Here is a 19,136-nt window from a genome sequence, read left to right as displayed (position 1 = left end):
TTATGTGCCATGCAATGCAACAAAACTTATCCTTAGCACAGAACACCCTCTTAGACGACAACTTCTTAGAAATGCCAAAAAGGTTAACAAGTATTGTGGGTCTAACCTTTTTGCTATGTTCAGAATAACTTCCATATGCTTCACTCCACCAACTAAACTTCAACTAACCCTTTACTTAATCAACTGTACCATCTATGTTAACTTTCCCTTCTTAATTTTCTCAATAATAGCATCTATGTTAACCTTCCCATTTTAATTTTTTCAAAAATCTAAATATTGATTGGATCTATTTGTCCATAAAACTTTTACTCGTATTAATAAGACAAATTGCAAACCTTCCTTCATCAACCAATTTTCTTTGTGGGTCCTATCCTAGAATAAGAACCACTAAAGGTATCCTTTGAGAATTTTCTTTCGTAAAATCATTTTATTTATTTTTCCCAAGAAGACCAAGACAAAAACCAATATTTGTTCAATTAAAAAAATAACATGACAAATAAAAATAATACAAAATCATAATTTAAGTATTGTGTCAATAAAATTTACAATAAGCTTTATTTACCTGTTTATTTATATGTAGATGGTCATTAAATCACAATTCATACTTACTATAAGTATCACGAATTCTTCAGAAAAAAAAAATCTCTTAATTTTTTTAATTTTATTTTTCTGTTGAGCCTTCAAATATATTGGTGTTGATATAATAAAAAAATTTAATATATTTCAAAATATAAAATATCAGTATCTATTAATATATATATTTTGAAGACGTAAAAGAAAATCAATACCAAAAATTCGAAAAAAAAAAGAATCCAGATTGGTTTCGGGAGAAAAAAATTATGCCTCTTAGGAATTTTTTTTTTAAAAATTTTTTTTTGATAACTTTTATACAACATTTATATAACTTTCACGTGATGATTTATGATTGGTTAATTTTTTAAAATAAATTTAAATAAATCAATAGTGATACTTGTTTTATTGTTAAAGAAAAGTTGTTATAAAAACTTATGTCCCTTCTTTTATTCTTTCATAAAACATTTATTTTCCTATTTAACATGGATATTTAAATGTGGCTCGAACATATAGGTAGATATGGTTTTGGATATAAACGGTACCAACGCCTAACCACCTTAAATAAGAGAGAAGAGACAATGTATTATTAAAGGACCAGAATGAACAAAGACAGTGGGGAAACATGTCTTTGTTCCAATTTTATTACTGTCACTGGTCCTTGTCACTCTTGTTCCTCCCTTCTGGCTGGTTTTAACTGTTAATATTCTCTTGAGCGAAATTTGGTGACAAATTAATATATCAATCTCTTGGGAAAATGGCTGGCCTCTAGTTATTGGTGGTTGCTGTTGTTTCTGACAGAAAGTTCCATAAACCTGATAAGATGATAAAGTCAATTGTGTGGGAAATACTTTCCAATGAGTTTGCAGATAAAGTAAGTTTCCTGACATGGGGTTTGCTTAGCTGTTGTTTCTGTCTTTAACTCTTCCAACTTCTGGTCGGAGCAATCTGTTATGGCGGCGGTTTTAGGAAATGGGTGGAGGGTGGTTCTGGAAATTGCTGTCTGTGAAGAAATGCAAAATTAGAAAATTTACATCACCTAAAGCTTCATGATAGTCAGGTTAGGACTCATAGTTGCTGCTTCTCTTGCAGCTTTTACTGTTAAGCAGCTGAATGTGAGAAGCTCAAATCCAGGTACTTGTACTTGTAGATAATCTCTTTTTGACATTTTTCTTTTCCAAATTTTCATTTGTCAAGAAATGAAATTCTGCTAATTCAATTTCATCCTCATTTTGACTCAGGACATAAAGATGAGGGCACAGAAGAAGAGCGTGTCACAAGATTTAATGATGCACTCCAAGATAAAGAAGTGAGTTCGGCAAACTGAATTTGATAAAGTTTTGGTCTTGTTCAGAGCCATGAGTATTTGTTTGGCAAATTTGTGTTTTTCTGATTTTGATGTCATTTGTGTAAATGAAAGTTGTTTGGTGTGTTGCAGAGGGAGGAGGAAGAGGAGAAAGAGGAGGTTAAGTTAATTAGCAGCATAATAAATCGAGCAAATGACTTTGAAGATGATATTCTACCAGAATTTGAAGATCTTCTGTCTGGGGAGATCGAGTTTCCATTACCACCAGATAAGGATGAGAAAGACAGAGTTTATGAAATTGAGATGGCAAACAACGAAAGTGAACTTGAGAGATTGCGACAGCTAGTGAAGGAATTGGAGGAGAGGGAAGTGAAACTTGAAGGAGAATTGCTTGAGTACTATGGTCTGAAGGAGCAGGAATCAGACATCGTGGAGTTGCAGAGGCAACTGAAAATTAAGACTGTAGAAATAGACATGCTTAATATCACAATTAATTCCTTGCAGGCAGAGAGAAAGAAGCTCCAAGAAGAACTCACACAAGGAGCTTCAGCCAAGAGAGAACTTGAGGTGGCTAGAAACAAGATCAAGGAGCTACAGAGGCAGATACAGCTTGAGGCTAACCAAACAAAAGGCCAGTTGTTGTTGCTTAAACAACAAGTTTTGGGTCTGCAGGTTAGAGAAGAAGAGGCTGCCAGAAAAGATGCTGAACTTGGAAAGAAACTGAAAGCTGTGAATGACCTAGAGGTTGCAGTGGTGGAGCTTAAGAGAAGAAACAAAGAACTTCAACATGAAAAGCGAGAGTTGACAGTTAAACTCGATGCTGCTGAATCTAAAGTGGCTGAGCTCTCCAATATGACAGAGGTCAGAATCCCTGAGTGGACCTCTTTTCTTGATCATTGAGTTGAACAGATTCATGAAACCAAATTTTGATAATTTATTATAACCAAAACATGAGACTTTTGAAGCTTTGAATCACCCAGAAGTGTAAATTTTTTAGTCAATTTTTGGCATCATGTTACCAATAAATGAACATTTAGTTACCCTTGATTAAAACTGCTGGTTGAAAGCACATAAGAACTTCACTGATATCAAATAGAAACAGCCAAACTGAACATTAACCAATAAATTATTTATCTAATTCAAGTACTCACTTAAAGTTTATAGTTTAATTGTGATGTATTAGTGTTCAACAAGTGTGTATGTAAAAGCAACGAGTGTGATTCATATCAAGAAGCTTTGACTGCAGACTGAAATGGTTGCGAAGGCAAAAGAGGAGGTGAGTAACCTGAGGCATGCAAATGAAGACCTGCTAAAGCAAGTGGAAGGGCTGCAGATGAACAGGTTCAGTGAGGTTGAAGAGCTTGTGTACCTTCGTTGGGTTAATGCATGTTTGAGATATGAGCTAAGAAATTACCAGACACCGCAAGGGAAAGTATCAGCCCGTGATCTCAGCAAGAGTCTTAGCCCGAAATCACAAGAGAAAGCTAAGCAACTGATGTTAGAATATGCTGGATCAGAACGTGGACAAGGGGACACAGATCTCGAAAGCAATTTCTCCCATCCTTCTTCACCAGGAAGTGAAGATTTTGACAATGCTTCCATTGATAGCTCTACTAGCAAGTACAGTACTCTTAGCAAGAAAACTAATCTAATCCAAAAGTTTAAGAAATGGGGTAAAAGCAAAGATGATTCCAGTGCTCTTTCATCACCTTCAAGATCCTTTTCAGGAGGTTCTCCAAGGAGAATGAGTACGACTGTGAAACCAAGGGGTCCACTAGAATCCTTAATGATAAGGAATGCTGGAGATAGTGTATCTATCACCAGCTTTGGGCTCAGGGATCAGGAACCTATTGATTCTCCTGAAACTCCAACTGACATGAGAAAAGTTCCATCCAGTGATTCCTTGAATTCAGTTTCTGCTTCATTCCAATTGATGTCTAAGTCAGTGGATGGATCCATGGATGAGAAGTACCCTGCGTATAAAGATCGCCACAAGTTGGCCTTGGCAAGGGAAAAACATATAAAAGAAAAAGCAGAGAAAGCAAGAGTGCAGAAGTTTGGTGACAATTCAGGTTTGAATATGACCAAGGCTGAAAGAGGAAATACTATATCTTTGCCACCAAAGCTTACCCAAATTAAGGAGAAACCAGTTGTTTCTGGCACTCCAAATGATCAATCCGAAGAAGGGAAGAATGTTGATGATCAAACCATCAGCAAGATGAAGCTTGCTCACATTGAGAAAAGGCCTACTAGGGTGCCTAGGCCTCCTCCTAAGCCATCTGGTGCTGCTGCTGCTACCACAAATGGAAATCCTGCCAATGGAGTGCCATCTGCTCCACCAATTCCTCCTCCTCCTCCAGGGGCTCCACGGCCACCACCACCGCCAGGTGGACCACCTCCACCTCCTCCTCCCCCAGGAAGCCTATCAAGAGGGGGAATGGATGGTGACAAAGTCCACAGAGCTCCAGAGCTAGTTGAATTTTATCAGTCATTGATGAAGAGGGAGGCAAAGAAAGATACTTCAACACTTTTAGTTTCTACAACAAGTAATGCATCTGATGCTAGGAGCAACATGATTGGGGAAATTGAGAATAGATCATCATTCCTCCTAGCTGTATGTTGAATCTTCCATCCATTTTGCTATTTTTTTTTTCTCATTTTTCAGCCAAAGGCATAACTTTCTCGTTTGTGAAACAATCAGGTGAAAGCTGACGTAGAAACACAAGGTGATTTTGTCATGTCCTTGGCAGCTGAAGTTCGAGCAGCCTCCTTCTCAGATATTAATGACTTGGTGGCCTTTGTGAACTGGCTAGATGAGGAACTGTCCTTCCTGGTATTTGCATATTCCTAAGTGTAACTTTATGAGAAACCTCTTCATTTTGTTTTCCTTAGAAAAATTATCATCTCATTTTATTCGTTATGCAAGGTTGATGAACGAGCCGTCCTCAAGCACTTTGACTGGCCTGAAGGGAAAGCAGATGCACTAAGGGAGGCAGCTTTTGAATATCAGGATTTGATCAAGTTGGAGAATCGAGTCTCCACATTCATTGATGATCCCAATCTACCATGTGAAGCTGCCCTGAAGAAAATGTATTCATTGCTTGAAAAGTATGCATCCTTTGCTTCTATGTATTATTTCTCTTGATTACCATTGGTGGATATCTAGTTCACAGATTAATAACACAATCCATACACCTAGGCTTTTTAAATAACTTTCATATATATGCTTTAAGGCTGTAGATTCATAATTTCAAGACGCAAAAATGTTGAACATGACCTTATTATGTCAGGTTTCTTGTAGTTCTCTACAGCTACACCATTACTTCTTTTCATCTACTCATTTCTTTATATCTGCTATGTTTTTCTTTCCAGAGTGGAGCAAAGCGTATACGCACTCTTGCGGACGAGAGATATGGCTATTTCACGGTACAAAGAATTTGGAATCCCAGTAAACTGGCTATTGGATTCGGGAGTTGTAGGCAAGGTATGCTTCTAAAACAAATAAAACTGTGTTTTGGTTCATCCAAGTGTTGCTTTCTTTCTTTAACTGTTCTGAATACAATATTAAATATCATGGCAGTATTACCAGTATGCTATCGCTATTGAGTAAAAAGAAAATGGAAAAAAAACTTGTGACAAATAGTTAATACTTAAAGGTTTCATCAATGTAATATTGAAACATGGTGGATGATAGAGTCGTACGAAGAGCATTAGAATTTACACTCACTAGTGTATGCCTCGGATCATTGTAACGTTGCAAGGATGATGCAACTAACATGGTCTTTGTTTAACACTTCCAATGCAGATCAAGCTTTCTTCTGTACAACTTGCACGGAAGTATATGAAACGTGTTGCATCTGAACTTGATGCATTATCTGGTCCAGAAAAAGAACCGGCTAGAGAGTTTTTGATTCTTCAAGGCGTGCGTTTCGCTTTCCGTGTCCATCAGGTAAATTAAACACGTACTATTCCATTGCATTTTTTGGTAAGCTTGTGTTACATCTTTAAAGTCATTAAAAATGCCATTAAAATGTTCTGCTGGAAAAAAAATGTCACTAAAAAGTTGCTAGCATAAAAGCAACTCCAGTAACACGTTTAATAAATGAATTTGCATACGTTTGAAACAGATATTTTAATATGGATGCTTGTGAAATGCGTAAAAGGTGAAAATTTCATAAATAGCCAGAATAACACTAATGATCGCGTGGAACTCTTTTCAGTTTGCAGGAGGCTTCGATGCAGAGAGTATGAAGGCTTTTGAAGACCTGAGGAGCCGCATTCAAAACTCTCAGGCCAGCGAAGATAACAAACCAGACATGTAGAATATCCATAAGAAGTTTTTCTCTTTTTTTTTTCCTTTGTAGCTGTATCTCTCATATACGTTGCCTTTTCAGCTGTATATTTCATTTTACTTCAATTTGCATAGCTTATATATATTGGATGTTACACAAAGATGATACGAGAATCATATTGTAATTGACAAATTGAACCCCAACATGATCCCTACCTCTGCCTACTTTCAGGTTTTACCGTACAATATGAAGTTCAACTGAACAATATTCAATACTGTCATCAAATGCTTAGGTCTGGCAGCCACACAATGAGCTCCACGAGATTATTCTGAGTGGACAGTTCGAGGCCTATAATTACAAGTAAATTGCAAAGCGGGAAAAAAGACCCTTCATACACCAGCATAAACAAGAATATAAGCATTCTCCAAACATATATGGTGTTGATGTATAACAAGCAATAATATCGTATTCCTGTTCCATTGAATGATCACTGAATAAAAGCAAGTCATGCAAAAAATGTCTAAGAATTGTCTATGCTGTAATGGGGCTACCTCCCCATTTCACATATTGTTTACATAAAAGCCTTCTCCAAACACTGATAATTATCAGCATGCATAAAGGAGGAAAAATAAAAAAGAATAATAAAGTCACAGCAAAGTAATAACAACACTTCTCTCCTCAAATTTGGCTCCGCCAACCTTTCCTTGAATTTCTGGAGGCAAAGGAATGACACGTCTTTGGTCTCCTGCTTCTACCAACAGCTCAGATCCTCCCCTATACTGCATTTGGCATTTTTAAGGGAGACAGACAGACAGAAAAAGCAATCAGCTTCTCAATTAAGTTATGCACAAACTTGTACCATAGTAAAGAGCAGAATTTGTGATAGAAAGGGAAGCGGAATATAACACTGTATGAGATTTGTCAAACATCAACATTCAATACAACCGTATGATTCAAGCTATCCATTTCAATCAAAACATTAAAGTTAAAAAAACGTCAATTGATATTTAATGAAATGTGCACAACTCAAGATGTAATTCCATCATCTATTATACAAAATTCATAATTTATCTACCAGGGAGTTGACCAAAACCTTTCTGAATGTAGAAGGTTAAAGGTTTAAACAAATAGTAGATGCATAACCAAGACAATTAAAAGCCTATTTACAGTAATAATCAATTTCCCAAATTGACACACATTATAATTTAAAATTTGTGACTAAAGATGAAAATTCAATTGATGGTATTGAAACATCAGCTATGGTAGCACCATAAGGAAGAGAAGGAGACAGAAGCAATCGAGGAGGAGATGGTGGTCGTAGTATGCATCCTCAATGCACATATTGTAAGAAAATAGGCCATACTTGAGAGAAATGTTATGTCTTACATGGATATCTAGACAAAACTGCTCATGTTTCTAAATTTGATGATCTAGAATTCAGAATTTCAAATGAAGAGTACCAAGAATTTTTGAGGTATAAGTCTGGAAAATCTTCTAATCCTCGTCAATCCTCCTCCATGTCCAATGTGTCAATTTCCTACATATCTCAATCCGTGGAAGGTCATAGTTCATGGATCCTTGACTAGGTAACATTCCTTCATTTTCTTCCATGTCATCTCCGAAAATCCCTCATTTCATTACTGTTGCCAATGGATCCAAAGTGGCATCTAAGGGAATTGGCAGAGTTTCATTATCTCCTTCACTAAATTTAAATTTTGTTTTGTATATTCCTCATTGTCCTTACAGTTTAATCTCCTTGAGTCAATCGACTCGTTCCTTAAATTGTTCTGTAACCTTTACTGATGTTCCCTTTGTTATACAGGAACATGGTATGAGTCTGATTGGAGAAGGACATGAGTCTTGAGAACTTTATTTCTTAAAACCTAGCTCTTCAGTTTTCTGTTTTACAACTTCATCCCCAAAATTTTTGCATGATCATTTGGACCATCCAAGTTTGTCCAAGTTGAAGATGATGGTTCCGAGTCTCAAGAACATTCAAGTCTTAGATCGTGAGTCTTGTCAGTTAAGAAAACATGTTAGAACTTATCCTTTCTCAACTATTCACACTGATATTTGGGGACCAAGTCGTGTTACTTCTTTTGGTTTAATTATTTTGTAACCTTCATTGATGAATTCTCTTAATGTACTTGAGTTTATTTAATGAAAGAGAGATATAAACTTTTGTCCATATTTATGTCATTTTTTAATGAAATTTAGAACCAATTTGGGAAGACAATTAAAATCCTTCACAGTGATAATGCTAAGGAATATTTTTCTACAATGTTTTCTTCATTCTTATATTCCCAAGGAATTTTACATCAATCAATTAATGCAAAATCCACATGTTGACCATTGGAATGCAGTGATTTGCATTCTCAAATACGTAAAAGGAAATCCAGGACAAGGATTGTTGTATGAGAACAAGGGAAGCACTCAGATCGAAGGATATTGTGGTGCAGATTGGACCGGTTGTCCAATTGATCGAAGATCTACTACATGATTATTGTGTTTTACTTGGAGGGAACCTTGTATCTTGAAAAAGTTAGAAACAATGTGTTGTTGCTCGATTTAGTGTTGAAGTTGAATATCGATCTATGACTTTAACTACATGCGAACTTTTGTGGATCAGACAACTTCTTCAAGAATTCAAATTTTGTGAAAATGAGCAGTTGAAACTGCCCTATGACAACCAAGCAGCCCTTCATATTGCCTCCAATCCAATGTTTCATGAGAGAACAAAACACAGAAATTGACTGTCATTTTATTAGAAAGAAGATGTTGTCCAAGGAACTTGTTACTGAGTTTGTCAACTCTAGTGAACAACTCGGAGATATTCTGACCAAATCTCTAAGGGGGCCTAGAATTCAATTTATATGTTCCAAGCTTGGTGCATATGATCTATATGCTTAGGGGAGAGTGTTGAAATGTAATGTATTTTTCTGATAGGCTTTTTAGGAGCCTTCTGTTTCTCCTTTGTATGTTGAACTACTATCCCTTATAAATAGGGTAGTATGATGTATTAGGGTTAAGAGAATAGTAATAATAAAATTTTAGTTTCTCTCCCAACTCTTTAAGTAACTCCTCCTAACTGCTTGAAACTGAAATAATTCTTTAAAAAGTGAAATAAATAAAAAACAGAAAACAGACGTGGAGTCTTAAAGCAAACTCCTAACACAATTTTGCTCTCTTAAATTCTTTCAAAAGGAGTGTCATCAATATCATGGTTTAAGAAAATCATGAAAAGAGAAGGACATTACATACTTGGTACAGCTTGATATCTGATTTGTCAAAACCTGGCATGAAGAGAGTAACCGATCTTCTTTTTACATCAAATCTAACTGGAGATGGCATAACAACTTGACTTGTTAGTGAATTAAGAAGATGCCGAGCATCTTCATTGTCTGTATCCACTAGAACTCTGCTCCAACCTATAGGATTATTCATCAACAATCTTGAAATGAAAGCAGAAGGCAAAGGAGAAAATTCTTTCTTTGTTCTTTCCAATATTTCTAAATTTTCTTGCTGAGATGTGATTCCGAAAGCACCAGAAACCTGAGCACCAGCCTGAATAGTACATCCCCAATATCGCAATGCAGAATTGATTGATGTTGGACAGTTTGGATCCATCACAAGTAAGCAACCAAATTTATGTGGGTTTAAGAATGCAGAAGATCCTCTCTGGGCAACACAAAATAAACAAAGAAAATTACAGTTTTGAGCGAAAGGTATGATTATGTTAAAATGATGTTTACTCTTACCTCCAGTATTTGATCCAAAGTGTCCCAAATTTCTGAACTCATTTTCCCATTAAAATAAGATCTGCTGCTACTTATTATCATGGCCTCATCCACAAGTCTCAGTAGTGAAGGAGCAGCTAATCTCCCAAGTTCAGTTTTCTCAGCCAAGGTGCGGAGATATTTCAAGTACAATCTGAAAATCACAATATCAAACCAAAGATAATGATAAGAGTGTGCATGTGAGTTCAAGAATGTGGCAATTCCAATAACCTTGCTTTACTGCTTCCACCTATGATTCGCAGGGTTTCCTCACTGTTGATACCATCATATATTATTAAATCAAATTTATCCTTTTGACTCTTTGATGCAGCAATCCCCAAAAACCCCACAAGTCTCTCAAGAGCAAGTACCAAAAGGATGGAGTCCATCCCAGGCAGGATGCCAAGCTCTTCTCCAACAATCTGATTATAGGACAGAGAAAAGTGGATATAACCCTTCTGTAAAAGTTGGATGAAGGAATGCATCCATTGCAAATATGGATAAAATATGATATTGAAAACATATTACGTACCCACCCCTCCAAGTGTGCCCTGAGTCATATTAAGTTGGGCATCTGCTTGCTTCAGAAGTTTTAAAGGTTCAAGAAGCATCTGCAGTTACAGATATACATATTCTTTAGATACAAAGTAAAAGTATATACTGTGATTTATTGATCAGAAGGCAAAGGAAAAAGCAATACACACTTTGGTTGTTTCCAACCTAACGGCAGAAAGGTTCTTGCTGCAGGCGATATGGGAAGTTCCAATCTTACAGTTGAGAAGGTAGTCAGCAGTGGTGTCTTGGCCATGTATGACCAAACATGTATTCAACCCAGCCAAAGCATAATGCTGAAACAAAGGTACATGAAATAAAAAATTAAAATGTAGATTAATTACTTTTCCAAGGACGAACTTGGATAACTACGACTTATATCAGTATACATTTTGGAAAAGAAAGTAGGAGTCTACTTAGTTTGAGATATATTTTTATATTTTGTTCCCAGTTTGAAATATCGAAAACATAATGTCTGTTTTTTCAACTGTTTTCTATACAAATCTCTTAAAATAGGAAACAAAGAGAAAACAAAATAACATTTTCAAATTATGTGTAAACAAGAAATGGAGACAACATTTTCTCAGACATTAGGTTATGTGGCTTCTCCAAGAAATAGGAAAATGTGAAGAGAAGGTGGAAAAGTAACACAAGGTTCCTGATAGAGTCCACAATAAACTTCACTAATGACCGTATTCCTAGATTGGAACGTCGCATAGAAGTGCTATTTTTGAAACCACAAGAGCAATTTAGAAAGGTCTTCCATTGCAAAAAGTCATACTGTAGACTAACATTTTACAGTATTAGAAGCTAAAAATTAAAATCCCAGCTTTATTAAAAGGCACAGACAGCACAGGAAGAACTTCTACAAGTACCCATTTAACAGGAATTGAAACACATTTTAACACACTTTTAATGTCAATTGGAATTCATATGTATGCTAAAATATAATTTTGATCCTTTCTCTTTTTACTCCAATTTGTTTTAGTCCTTTATCTTTCAGCCAGTATTTGATTGGCACGAAATTAGAGGGGAAAATAATGAAAATTATTTAGGGAATTCTGTAGAGTGGAAATATGTTTTCAAAATTGTCGGACCCACCAGTACTTTTTAACTCTATTTCTCATTTATACATTCATCTTGGATCTCTCTACTTATTCCTTTGTTATATTCCTCAACCAAACAACTTTAATTTTCATTTTAGTTATCACTCATGTGCATTCATCCTTGTTTTATTTTCATCCTCTCTATTTCTCTCTCCTCCACCAACCAGACCATTAAATTGGATCAATGATACCATCCAAAAACAGTGAACATTTTCAATTTTGGCACACTATTTTGAACCCTTTTAAATTATCAAAGACGTGAAACTTGCCTTATTGGAACATCTACACGAACTTAACTAAAGTTAAAAACAAAAAGGAATCATAAATAGTGTGAAAAGTAAGTCTTACAGGCAATAGGGATAACTTTTTTGCGTAAATTTTTATCACATGAGAGACTATGCCATAAATTTAAGTATGAAGTTTATTGACCCTATGCCGTTATGTTAGCCAAAGAACCGCACTTATTTTTAAAAGCTTAGAGAAAAACTTATTGCGCGAAAAAGAGCTTATATAAATCATAAGTTGTTCTCTTAACTTCAAATAAGCTCAGTAGACACGCTTCCATGTTCCAACACACCTTAATTCATCTTTTTGTTCATTTTTCTTCTCAATGTTCAGGCTCACAAACTCGCATAAACGAATGTGCAAAAACACATTCCCGTGTCACAATCAAAAGAATTGCAATGTACAATCTGAAGATGCGAACCGTTTTGATAAAGTAGAAAAATATAATTCTTCCTCTCTAGCTTGTTAACAAACACTCTGCTCATGCACATGTCAAAAATATTTATGTTTTGGTTTAATAGCATTTTAATCCTATTTTTTTTTCAATTACATCTCACTTTTTAAGAAAAAAAATCAGTAAATGTAATTCTGTGACAGTAACAAGTTACATGAATAACTTAAGTGAAATGAATTTTATAAAAATATTATATTAATTTATTAAAAAAACAATTTTAAACATTTTAAGATCAAATTGAAAAAAAAAGCATGCTAATGGAGTAGGAAAAAAAAACTATCAATCCTTTTTTTTTTCTTTTCTCTAAGCACATTGAGATGATAGGAAACAAAAATGTTCAGGAAAAAGAAGGAAACGTTAGACGAAATTTAATTTGTAAACGTAATTGAAGATGAACAATGTACCTGGGCGGCGAGAATAGCGGCGGTGGTTTTGCCTGAGCCACCTTTGCCGAGAAAAGTGAGCAATTTGGTGGCTGAGGAAGAGGCACCGCCCTCGGAAGCCGCAACGACGAGACGAGATTTTGAGGAACGAGAAATTGAGGTTCCGATAAGAGGTGGAAACGAGAAGGATGAAACAGCGCCCATGGATTAGGATTTTCTCAGTTCTCTCACGCTAACCAACATGTACTCAAGCAAGACACATGTATTCTTCACACACAACACTGGTTACTTCTTACACATGTCATAATGTTTTCCGTCCTTATTTGGGCCCTTTCTTTGGGCCTCCTGGCCTGCATGAACAAATTAACAAAGGCTTTTCTTCCTGCAGGCCCCTTATTACTAACCACGCCTCTATTAGTAGAAAAAAGTAGAATACCTTCACTTCATATACCACCCCACCAAGCCGCTGCTACACCTTTGTTCTTAGCAAAGAGAGAGAAAAAAGAAAGTTGGTTTCTAAACACGTTTTATTTTAAAATGTATTTCATTCATTTTTAAATACTCATTCTAAAAATTCTATTATAAAAGTTTTTATTGAAAAATGATATTTCTAAAATAAGCAATTCATAAAATATTTTGAGAAAGAATAAAATAGTCATTTTAAAAGTCGTGGAGATGTGGTTAAAGATTGTGGAAGTGAAGGGAGAAAAATACATAAAAAGATTAACGAGGTTGTGAGAGTTTTAATTTTAATTTGAGTATACATAATAAAAATATATAATATAAGTATATAATTAGAAAAATTAATAATTGATAATTTAACATGTATTCTAATCGTATAGAAATATATTAGAAATAAATATTAAAATAGAACCAAAAATAAAATGTAAATATTTATTTATAAACATATAATATTAGTAAAATCATAAATAAAAGGATGTGATTCAAATAGTAGTCATAATTATAATAAAATGTGACAAAATAATTGTTTAGTTTTATCTTGGTTGTATTAAGAATTTACTCTTTAGATTTTTTTTTGGTGTGTATAGTATACATATTGCTTTTATAATTATTGAGACGGATAATTGTATTAATAATATGTATGTTTCATAATTATCTCTTATGTATTATCAAATTTTAATGTTTTATTTAGTAGTTATATACTATAAGATGCTCTACAATATTATGAGTAAAATTAAGGAATCACGTTATACTTCCGATATATTGCATGATATTGAAAATAATAATAATTGTATGATTTATTATTATATTTAATTTAATAGTGTATTTTTTAAAAAATTTATCAAAATTGCTTATGATTAAAAATTATAAAACAAAAACTATAAAAAAAATTAGAGTCTAAAATTGTATATAATTAAAAATTAAAAATTAAGAAATTAAAATTGTTGAAAAAATAGGAAAAATTATAATTAGTCCTAAACAATAAACAATAATACTATTTTTTCTTTCCAAAAAGTACATTTGATTTTAATGAAAGGAAAGAATATAATGGATCAAACGAGACTTTTGGACTAGTTTTTGTGGCAGGAAAAAAATTGTTAATCGGGTCAGGTAATCACGTCACCGACCCGATAGATTGGACCCATACTATTTATTAACAACTACACCTTAGAACGACAAATTTTATTCCGATCGAAATTTTCTGATCAGTGAAGAATCTTAGATTCCGCGGGAAAAGCTTCATAATCTCTGAAGAAGATAAGCAGCAATGGTTCGAATTTTGTTATTCTTAATTTTTTTTTACGTTTTATGGTTATACGATCACAATTAGGGTTTGTTCTCTTACGTGCTTCTTAATTTCTGGATTCAATTATGTATCTTCTGTTTGGATTAAACTGCTTTATTTGTGTTATTGTTTGTTGTGTTGAGAACCTTTAATTGCAGCAATTCAATCTGTACATTGAAAATCGTTCTTTTTCATGGTCGAATTTTGTAAAAGGGGATTGATAACTGTAGGCTGATAGAACATGTTTTTGGCTAATATATACGTGTATTAATGTTTGATATAACTGCTTTTCTTGAGAAAACTATGGATTCTGCTTTCGTAATACAATTGATTGGTTTGTAGCTTAATGGTTGTCTGTTTTAATTTTGTTTTTCGGCTTAAGAGGGATTCTTGGTGCTTCTTATGTATTGGCCAATTTGGTGTTTGTTAATTTCCTGGTATACTAAATTTGCTCTGATTGTATTGTTACAGTCTTCGCTTGCGGCTGCTAGAGCAGACAACTTTTACTATCCTCCAGAATGGGAACCGAGTCAGGTATGTTCAAATAACAGGTTTAATTAAGCTCTCCTGTAACTCAACAGTTGTCTAGTATCAAGAGACTAATAAACTTTCTACCTTTTCAGGGTTCGCTGAACAAGTTTCATGGTCAGCATGCCTTGCGGGAGAGGGCGAGAAAACTAGATCAGGGTATCCTGATTATAAGGTAATCAGAAGTAGCTGAAGAAACCATTTAGTCATATTAACTGTTTGCCATTGGTGAATAAGGGATCCCAATTATGTGTCCCACTACATTCTTGAAGTTCTATAGTCTGGAAAATGAAATGATAGTTGAATTTGAGTGACGAGCCTTTGTTGTATTTGATGTATATTCTTTTATTCAGCACATGGACAAAGTGTAAAAATAACAGAATTGAAAGTATTGATGCTATGAATTATGAGCATATTCTAATGAAGCCTTTTGATTGAACTGAATCAGTATAAAATATTACAAGCTTGAACATGTTCATGCAGATTTAATTTTCTTGTTTATGTAAGTGCTTGCTTTCAAAATAGTTTTCGACACAAAAATCAAAGGTTATAAAACTGTGAGATCCCTCCTATATCAGAAAGGGGACCAAGGATGGCTGCTGTGATTGCAACGAAGCTTGTGATATGAACTTCGCTATGATGGGATCCCAAAATCCCATAATGAGGAGTATGGTGGGATGCTTGGCGGAGTATTTAAATAGTTGCTTCTCTCCCCTTATTATCTAGCTTTTAAGGGTGGATTCTCCAAGTGTTCGGGTACTTATCAGTTTGTATGATAGATCCAAGATACCTAAATGGTCTGGTGTTTATGGAAGCTAGGAAATATTGTTGTTGCATTTCTCATTCATTTAACTCTTTTTAAATTGGTTTGCTAAAGATACCATGTTGATATTTTTTTTCTTTAATATTTAATTTGACATCATCTGGCTAAACTACTTTCAGATTTGAGATGCCTTATAATATATGGTGTGGAGGATGCAATTCAATGATTGCAAAGGGTGTTCGGTTCAATGCAGAGAAAAAGCAAGTTGGGAATTATTACTCCACAAAGGTATGTTAAGGTTTACTTCAAATGCATTTGAATTTAAATCATTTTTTCAGTGGATGTGATTAATTGTATCATTTTGGTATTTAAAGGGTGGACCTGATATATCTTACGAATAGTTATATTTTGTTTAGTTTGCCACTATTATGTGGGTGTTCATTGCCTTATACCTTTTTGTTTGCTTATGCACTATTTATCCCTCATCTAGTAATGTTCCACCTAAGTTTTCTTGTTAACTATCTAATAAATGTTTATTGGTCCTTCAGATATGGAGCTTCTCTATGAAGTCTGCTTGCTGCAAACATGAGATCGTCATTCAGACTGATCCTAAGAATTGTGAATATGTCATTATTAGTGGGGCCCAGAAAAAAACTGAAGATTATGATATTGAAGATGCTGAAACTTTTGAATTGCCTGCCGATGAAGGTGTGTTACAGTATTAGTGAAAAATTAGCAGTATATGTTTTCTTAAACTGAAGATTTTGATATTGAGGATGCCAAAACTTTTGAATTGACTCCCTGTAAAGCTGTGTATTACAGTATTAGTGAAAACATTTTAGCAGGTATGTGTTTTCTTCCGCTAGCATGAATGTGTTAGTGCATGTAGTCATCAACTTTGTTTCGGAAGCAGGGAGAGCATACTGTCAGACCCAGTGGCCAATGGCCATCTTAATGGATGGAATTTTTTCTCTTCTAAATCTAGTGCTATACCCTTATTTTCCTTTTGCCTTTGACCATGTTTAGCGAACTGAAATGTTGTCGATAAAGTTAGCTAACTATCTTCATATTTAATTTTCCTTTCAGAAAGGGGTAAGCTTGCAGATCCATTTTACCGCCTTGAACACCAGGAAGAAGACTTGAAGAAAAAGAAGGAATCTGAACCAGTGCTTGTACGTCTCCAGAGGCAGTCTGATAACAGGCATTCAGATGACTATGCTCTCAATAAGACTCTACGGGCCCGGCTTAGAGTATGTACTCTTTGGCTCATGATATTTGTTGTAGTTTAGTTTTCTATTCCTTTTCCATTTTAACCAGAACCAGTATATTGTTTCTTTTGTAAATAATATTTCAATTCTGCTCTAAAGAAAAGAAATATAGGTTGACACTTTTCAATTTTCTCAGAGTCAGAAGAAAAGAGTTGCTGAAGAAGAGAATGCATCCAAGAAAATAGGCCTTGGCATAAGACTACTACCAGCTACTGAAGAAGATTCTGCCACAGCAAAAAGAGTGAAGTTTCCAACAAAGTTTGAAAAGAATAGGAAGGACAAGAGGGCAGTGATCAATGCCGAATCCATTTTCTCTGGAGTGTCTAGCTATTCTATGTCTGATAAGAGAAAACAAGAGCTAGAATCAAAAAGAAGAAAAATTTGTGCAACTTCAGCCTCCAGTCTTCTAGCTGGTGGCTTTAAGCCATCATCATGGTCACATGCTGCTATGATATCAGGCAAGAAAAAGGGAGCTTCAATGACAGTAAGGCGCTAGAAAGCTAAAACACGTATGTGACATTGGACTTGGCAATGGTCATTTGTACATAGCAGTTACATGTGTTAATTTTGAACTATGTTTTCCGTTGTAAACCATTTATGAATATGTTAACGGAAACATATTTTTCATCATTCTCTCCCCTCTACAGACTAAGAAGGAATAGTTTGATATTTTATGTAATTTTGTTCGATTGAAAAAAAAAATTATAAGTTACATTTATTTTTTACCTGTAATTAAAGGAATTGTATCAAGCCAAACGTTGGAGTATTAATACTTCTACTATTCATAATCAATTACACGACTTTTAACAATAAACTATGATAATGACTTATTGTGAATAAATAATATTATTAGAATAAAATATAATGTAGCTCTCTCCGTTTCACAAAGTTAAGGGTGTGTACTCATCGCTGAAATCTAATTAAGATAAATTCAATGATTGTTGATACATACCTTCAATCAATCGTACAACAAATAAGGTAATAATAAACTTAAGACAACTAATACAATATGCAATAAATAAAATACTATTATAATAACTGGAACATAACTTTAAAATTAATTTATCAAACATTCAAATAATGGTGAAGCATACTTTATTTAGTTTCCATCAACTTATGTTCTGAGTAGTGATAAAACTTGTAATTTATTTTAAATATATGGTGATGATAAATATCTAAAGAATGTTAAATCATATACAATTTAAATAAGTATATATATATATATATATATATATATATATATATATATATATATATATATATATATATATATATGTATGTATATTCTCAATTTAGCAAGTGTGGATTCAATTAAAATTCAGTGTTTCTATTTTTGTGTTGTTCATAGTTTAATATAACACAAGAGCATTGAATAAAATCAACGTCATTAATTAACGTTAGAAAACATTGTTAAAAAATAATGAAAAAGACAAAAGATTTTAATCTATATCTACTAGTGGGTTCTGATCTAATAAGAGTATGCACAAACCTAAACAAATGCAAAGATGGCACCATACAAATCCATGTTAAATTCGCATAAGCTTATTCAAATAAGATTTGAGACAACTTTCAAGACCCCAAGACAAAAAAGGTTTAAGCACTAGAATCTTAACAACCTTGGCCACGTGAAACTTTGCACCAGTGACAAACTATACAAACTTCATCGTTTTCAAGGAAATAATATATATAGACATCAAAACCTTGAATAAGAAAATATTTATAATTTTTTCTGGTGCTTGTGCCACCGGCTTGTATATTCTCATATCGATAGCTGTAACAATCGCAAGCAAACATTGCAACTAGCATATTTTCATTGTTGTTATTTCAATGAGACTATTATTATTATTTTTATTATTACAACTGCTTCTTTTTCAGTGCCAAAGTTAATTAATTATGTATAAAAGTGTATGTTTTACGTATTAATAAATAGTAACCTCAAAAATCAAAGGCCATTAAGGGTATGGCAATGACTATGACAACTGGTGATAAAAATGTGATCCGTAATTAGATGGAGTGGTGTTGTTGGACGTGTTCGTTTCTCCCCGTAACGCAGTTTTGAATGAGGACAACATTACATGTCTGAGATAACAGTGTTAATCTCATGTG

At 34.1% G+C, this 19,136-nt stretch overlaps 3 protein-coding genes across 4 annotated transcripts; 2 read left to right on the top strand and 1 right to left on the bottom strand.

The window, feature by feature from the left end:
- Positions 1-1,336: 1,336 nt before the first annotated feature.
- Positions 1,337-6,652, top strand: CHUP1 (Hydroxyproline-rich glycoprotein family protein). Of its 2 annotated transcripts, XM_088110826.1 has the most exons (10): positions 1,337-1,704; positions 1,812-1,879; positions 2,009-2,737; positions 3,123-4,490; positions 4,578-4,709; positions 4,803-4,984; positions 5,249-5,360; positions 5,682-5,825; positions 6,097-6,194; positions 6,400-6,652. In XM_088110826.1, exons 1-10 carry the CDS (start codon positions 1,620-1,622, stop codon positions 6,416-6,418), a joined length of 2,937 nt encoding a protein of 978 aa, XP_087966952.1. In that variant the 5' UTR covers positions 1,337-1,619; the 3' UTR covers positions 6,419-6,652. The 2 variants fall into 2 exon arrangements, with proteins under 2 accessions (XP_087966952.1, XP_047176870.1); XM_047320914.2 differs by lacking the exon at positions 6,400-6,652 and having other exon boundaries at positions 1,339-1,704; positions 6,097-6,371.
- Positions 6,573-12,993, bottom strand: LOC124844059 (P-loop containing nucleoside triphosphate hydrolases superfamily protein). Its single transcript, XM_047320916.2, has 7 exons — positions 12,746-12,993; positions 10,649-10,792; positions 10,481-10,555; positions 10,176-10,366; positions 9,927-10,098; positions 9,430-9,846; positions 6,573-6,947 (listed from the first exon to the last, which is right to left on the bottom strand). Exons 1-7 carry the CDS (start codon positions 12,926-12,928, stop codon positions 6,816-6,818), a joined length of 1,314 nt encoding a protein of 437 aa, XP_047176872.1. The 5' UTR covers positions 12,929-12,993; the 3' UTR covers positions 6,573-6,815.
- A 1,304-nt stretch (positions 12,994-14,297) lies between these two features.
- On the top strand, positions 14,298-17,748 carry LOC124844049 (uncharacterized). Its single transcript, XM_047320905.2, has 7 exons — positions 14,298-14,456; positions 14,943-15,005; positions 15,095-15,174; positions 15,942-16,050; positions 16,311-16,470; positions 16,849-17,012; positions 17,167-17,748. Exons 1-7 carry the CDS (start codon positions 14,454-14,456, stop codon positions 17,524-17,526), a joined length of 939 nt encoding a protein of 312 aa, XP_047176861.1. The 5' UTR covers positions 14,298-14,453; the 3' UTR covers positions 17,527-17,748.
- Positions 17,749-19,136: the final 1,388 nt, after the last annotated feature.

This window comes from Vigna umbellata, chromosome 3 (genome assembly GCF_029865625.1).
Source record: "Vigna umbellata cultivar VRB3 chromosome 3, Vumbellata_1.0, whole genome shotgun sequence".
In the NCBI taxonomy this organism is placed as follows: Eukaryota; Viridiplantae; Streptophyta; class Magnoliopsida; order Fabales; family Fabaceae; genus Vigna; species Vigna umbellata.
Note: the sequence above shows the minus strand (reverse complement) of the source record. Positions and strands in the feature narration are given on the sequence as shown.

Coding starts and splice junctions, on each gene's coding strand:
- CHUP1 (XM_088110826.1), top strand. CDS start 1,620: ATGATAGTCAGGTTAGGACTCATAGTTGCTGCTTCTCTTGCAGCTTTT. Junction 2,738..3,122: donor AGCTCTCCAATATGACAGAG/GTCAGAATCCCT, acceptor CTTTGACTGCAG/ACTGAAATGGTTGCGAAGGC. Junction 4,985..5,248: donor ATGTATTCATTGCTTGAAAA/GTATGCATCCTT, acceptor TTTTCTTTCCAG/AGTGGAGCAAAGCGTATACG.
- LOC124844059 (XM_047320916.2), bottom strand. CDS start 12,928: ATGGGCGCTGTTTCATCCTTCTCGTTTCCACCTCTTATCGGAACCTCA. Junction 9,847..9,926: donor CTTTGGATCAAATACTGGAG/GTAAGAGTAAAC, acceptor TGTGTTGCCCAG/AGAGGATCTTCTGCATTCTT. Junction 6,948..9,429: donor CAGATATCAAGCTGTACCAA/GTATGTAATGTC, acceptor TGCCAAATGCAG/TATAGGGGAGGATCTGAGCT.
- LOC124844049 (XM_047320905.2), top strand. Junction 15,006..15,094: donor CAGAATGGGAACCGAGTCAG/GTATGTTCAAAT, acceptor CTACCTTTTCAG/GGTTCGCTGAACAAGTTTCA. Junction 16,471..16,848: donor TGAATTGCCTGCCGATGAAG/GTGTGTTACAGT, acceptor TTTTCCTTTCAG/AAAGGGGTAAGCTTGCAGAT.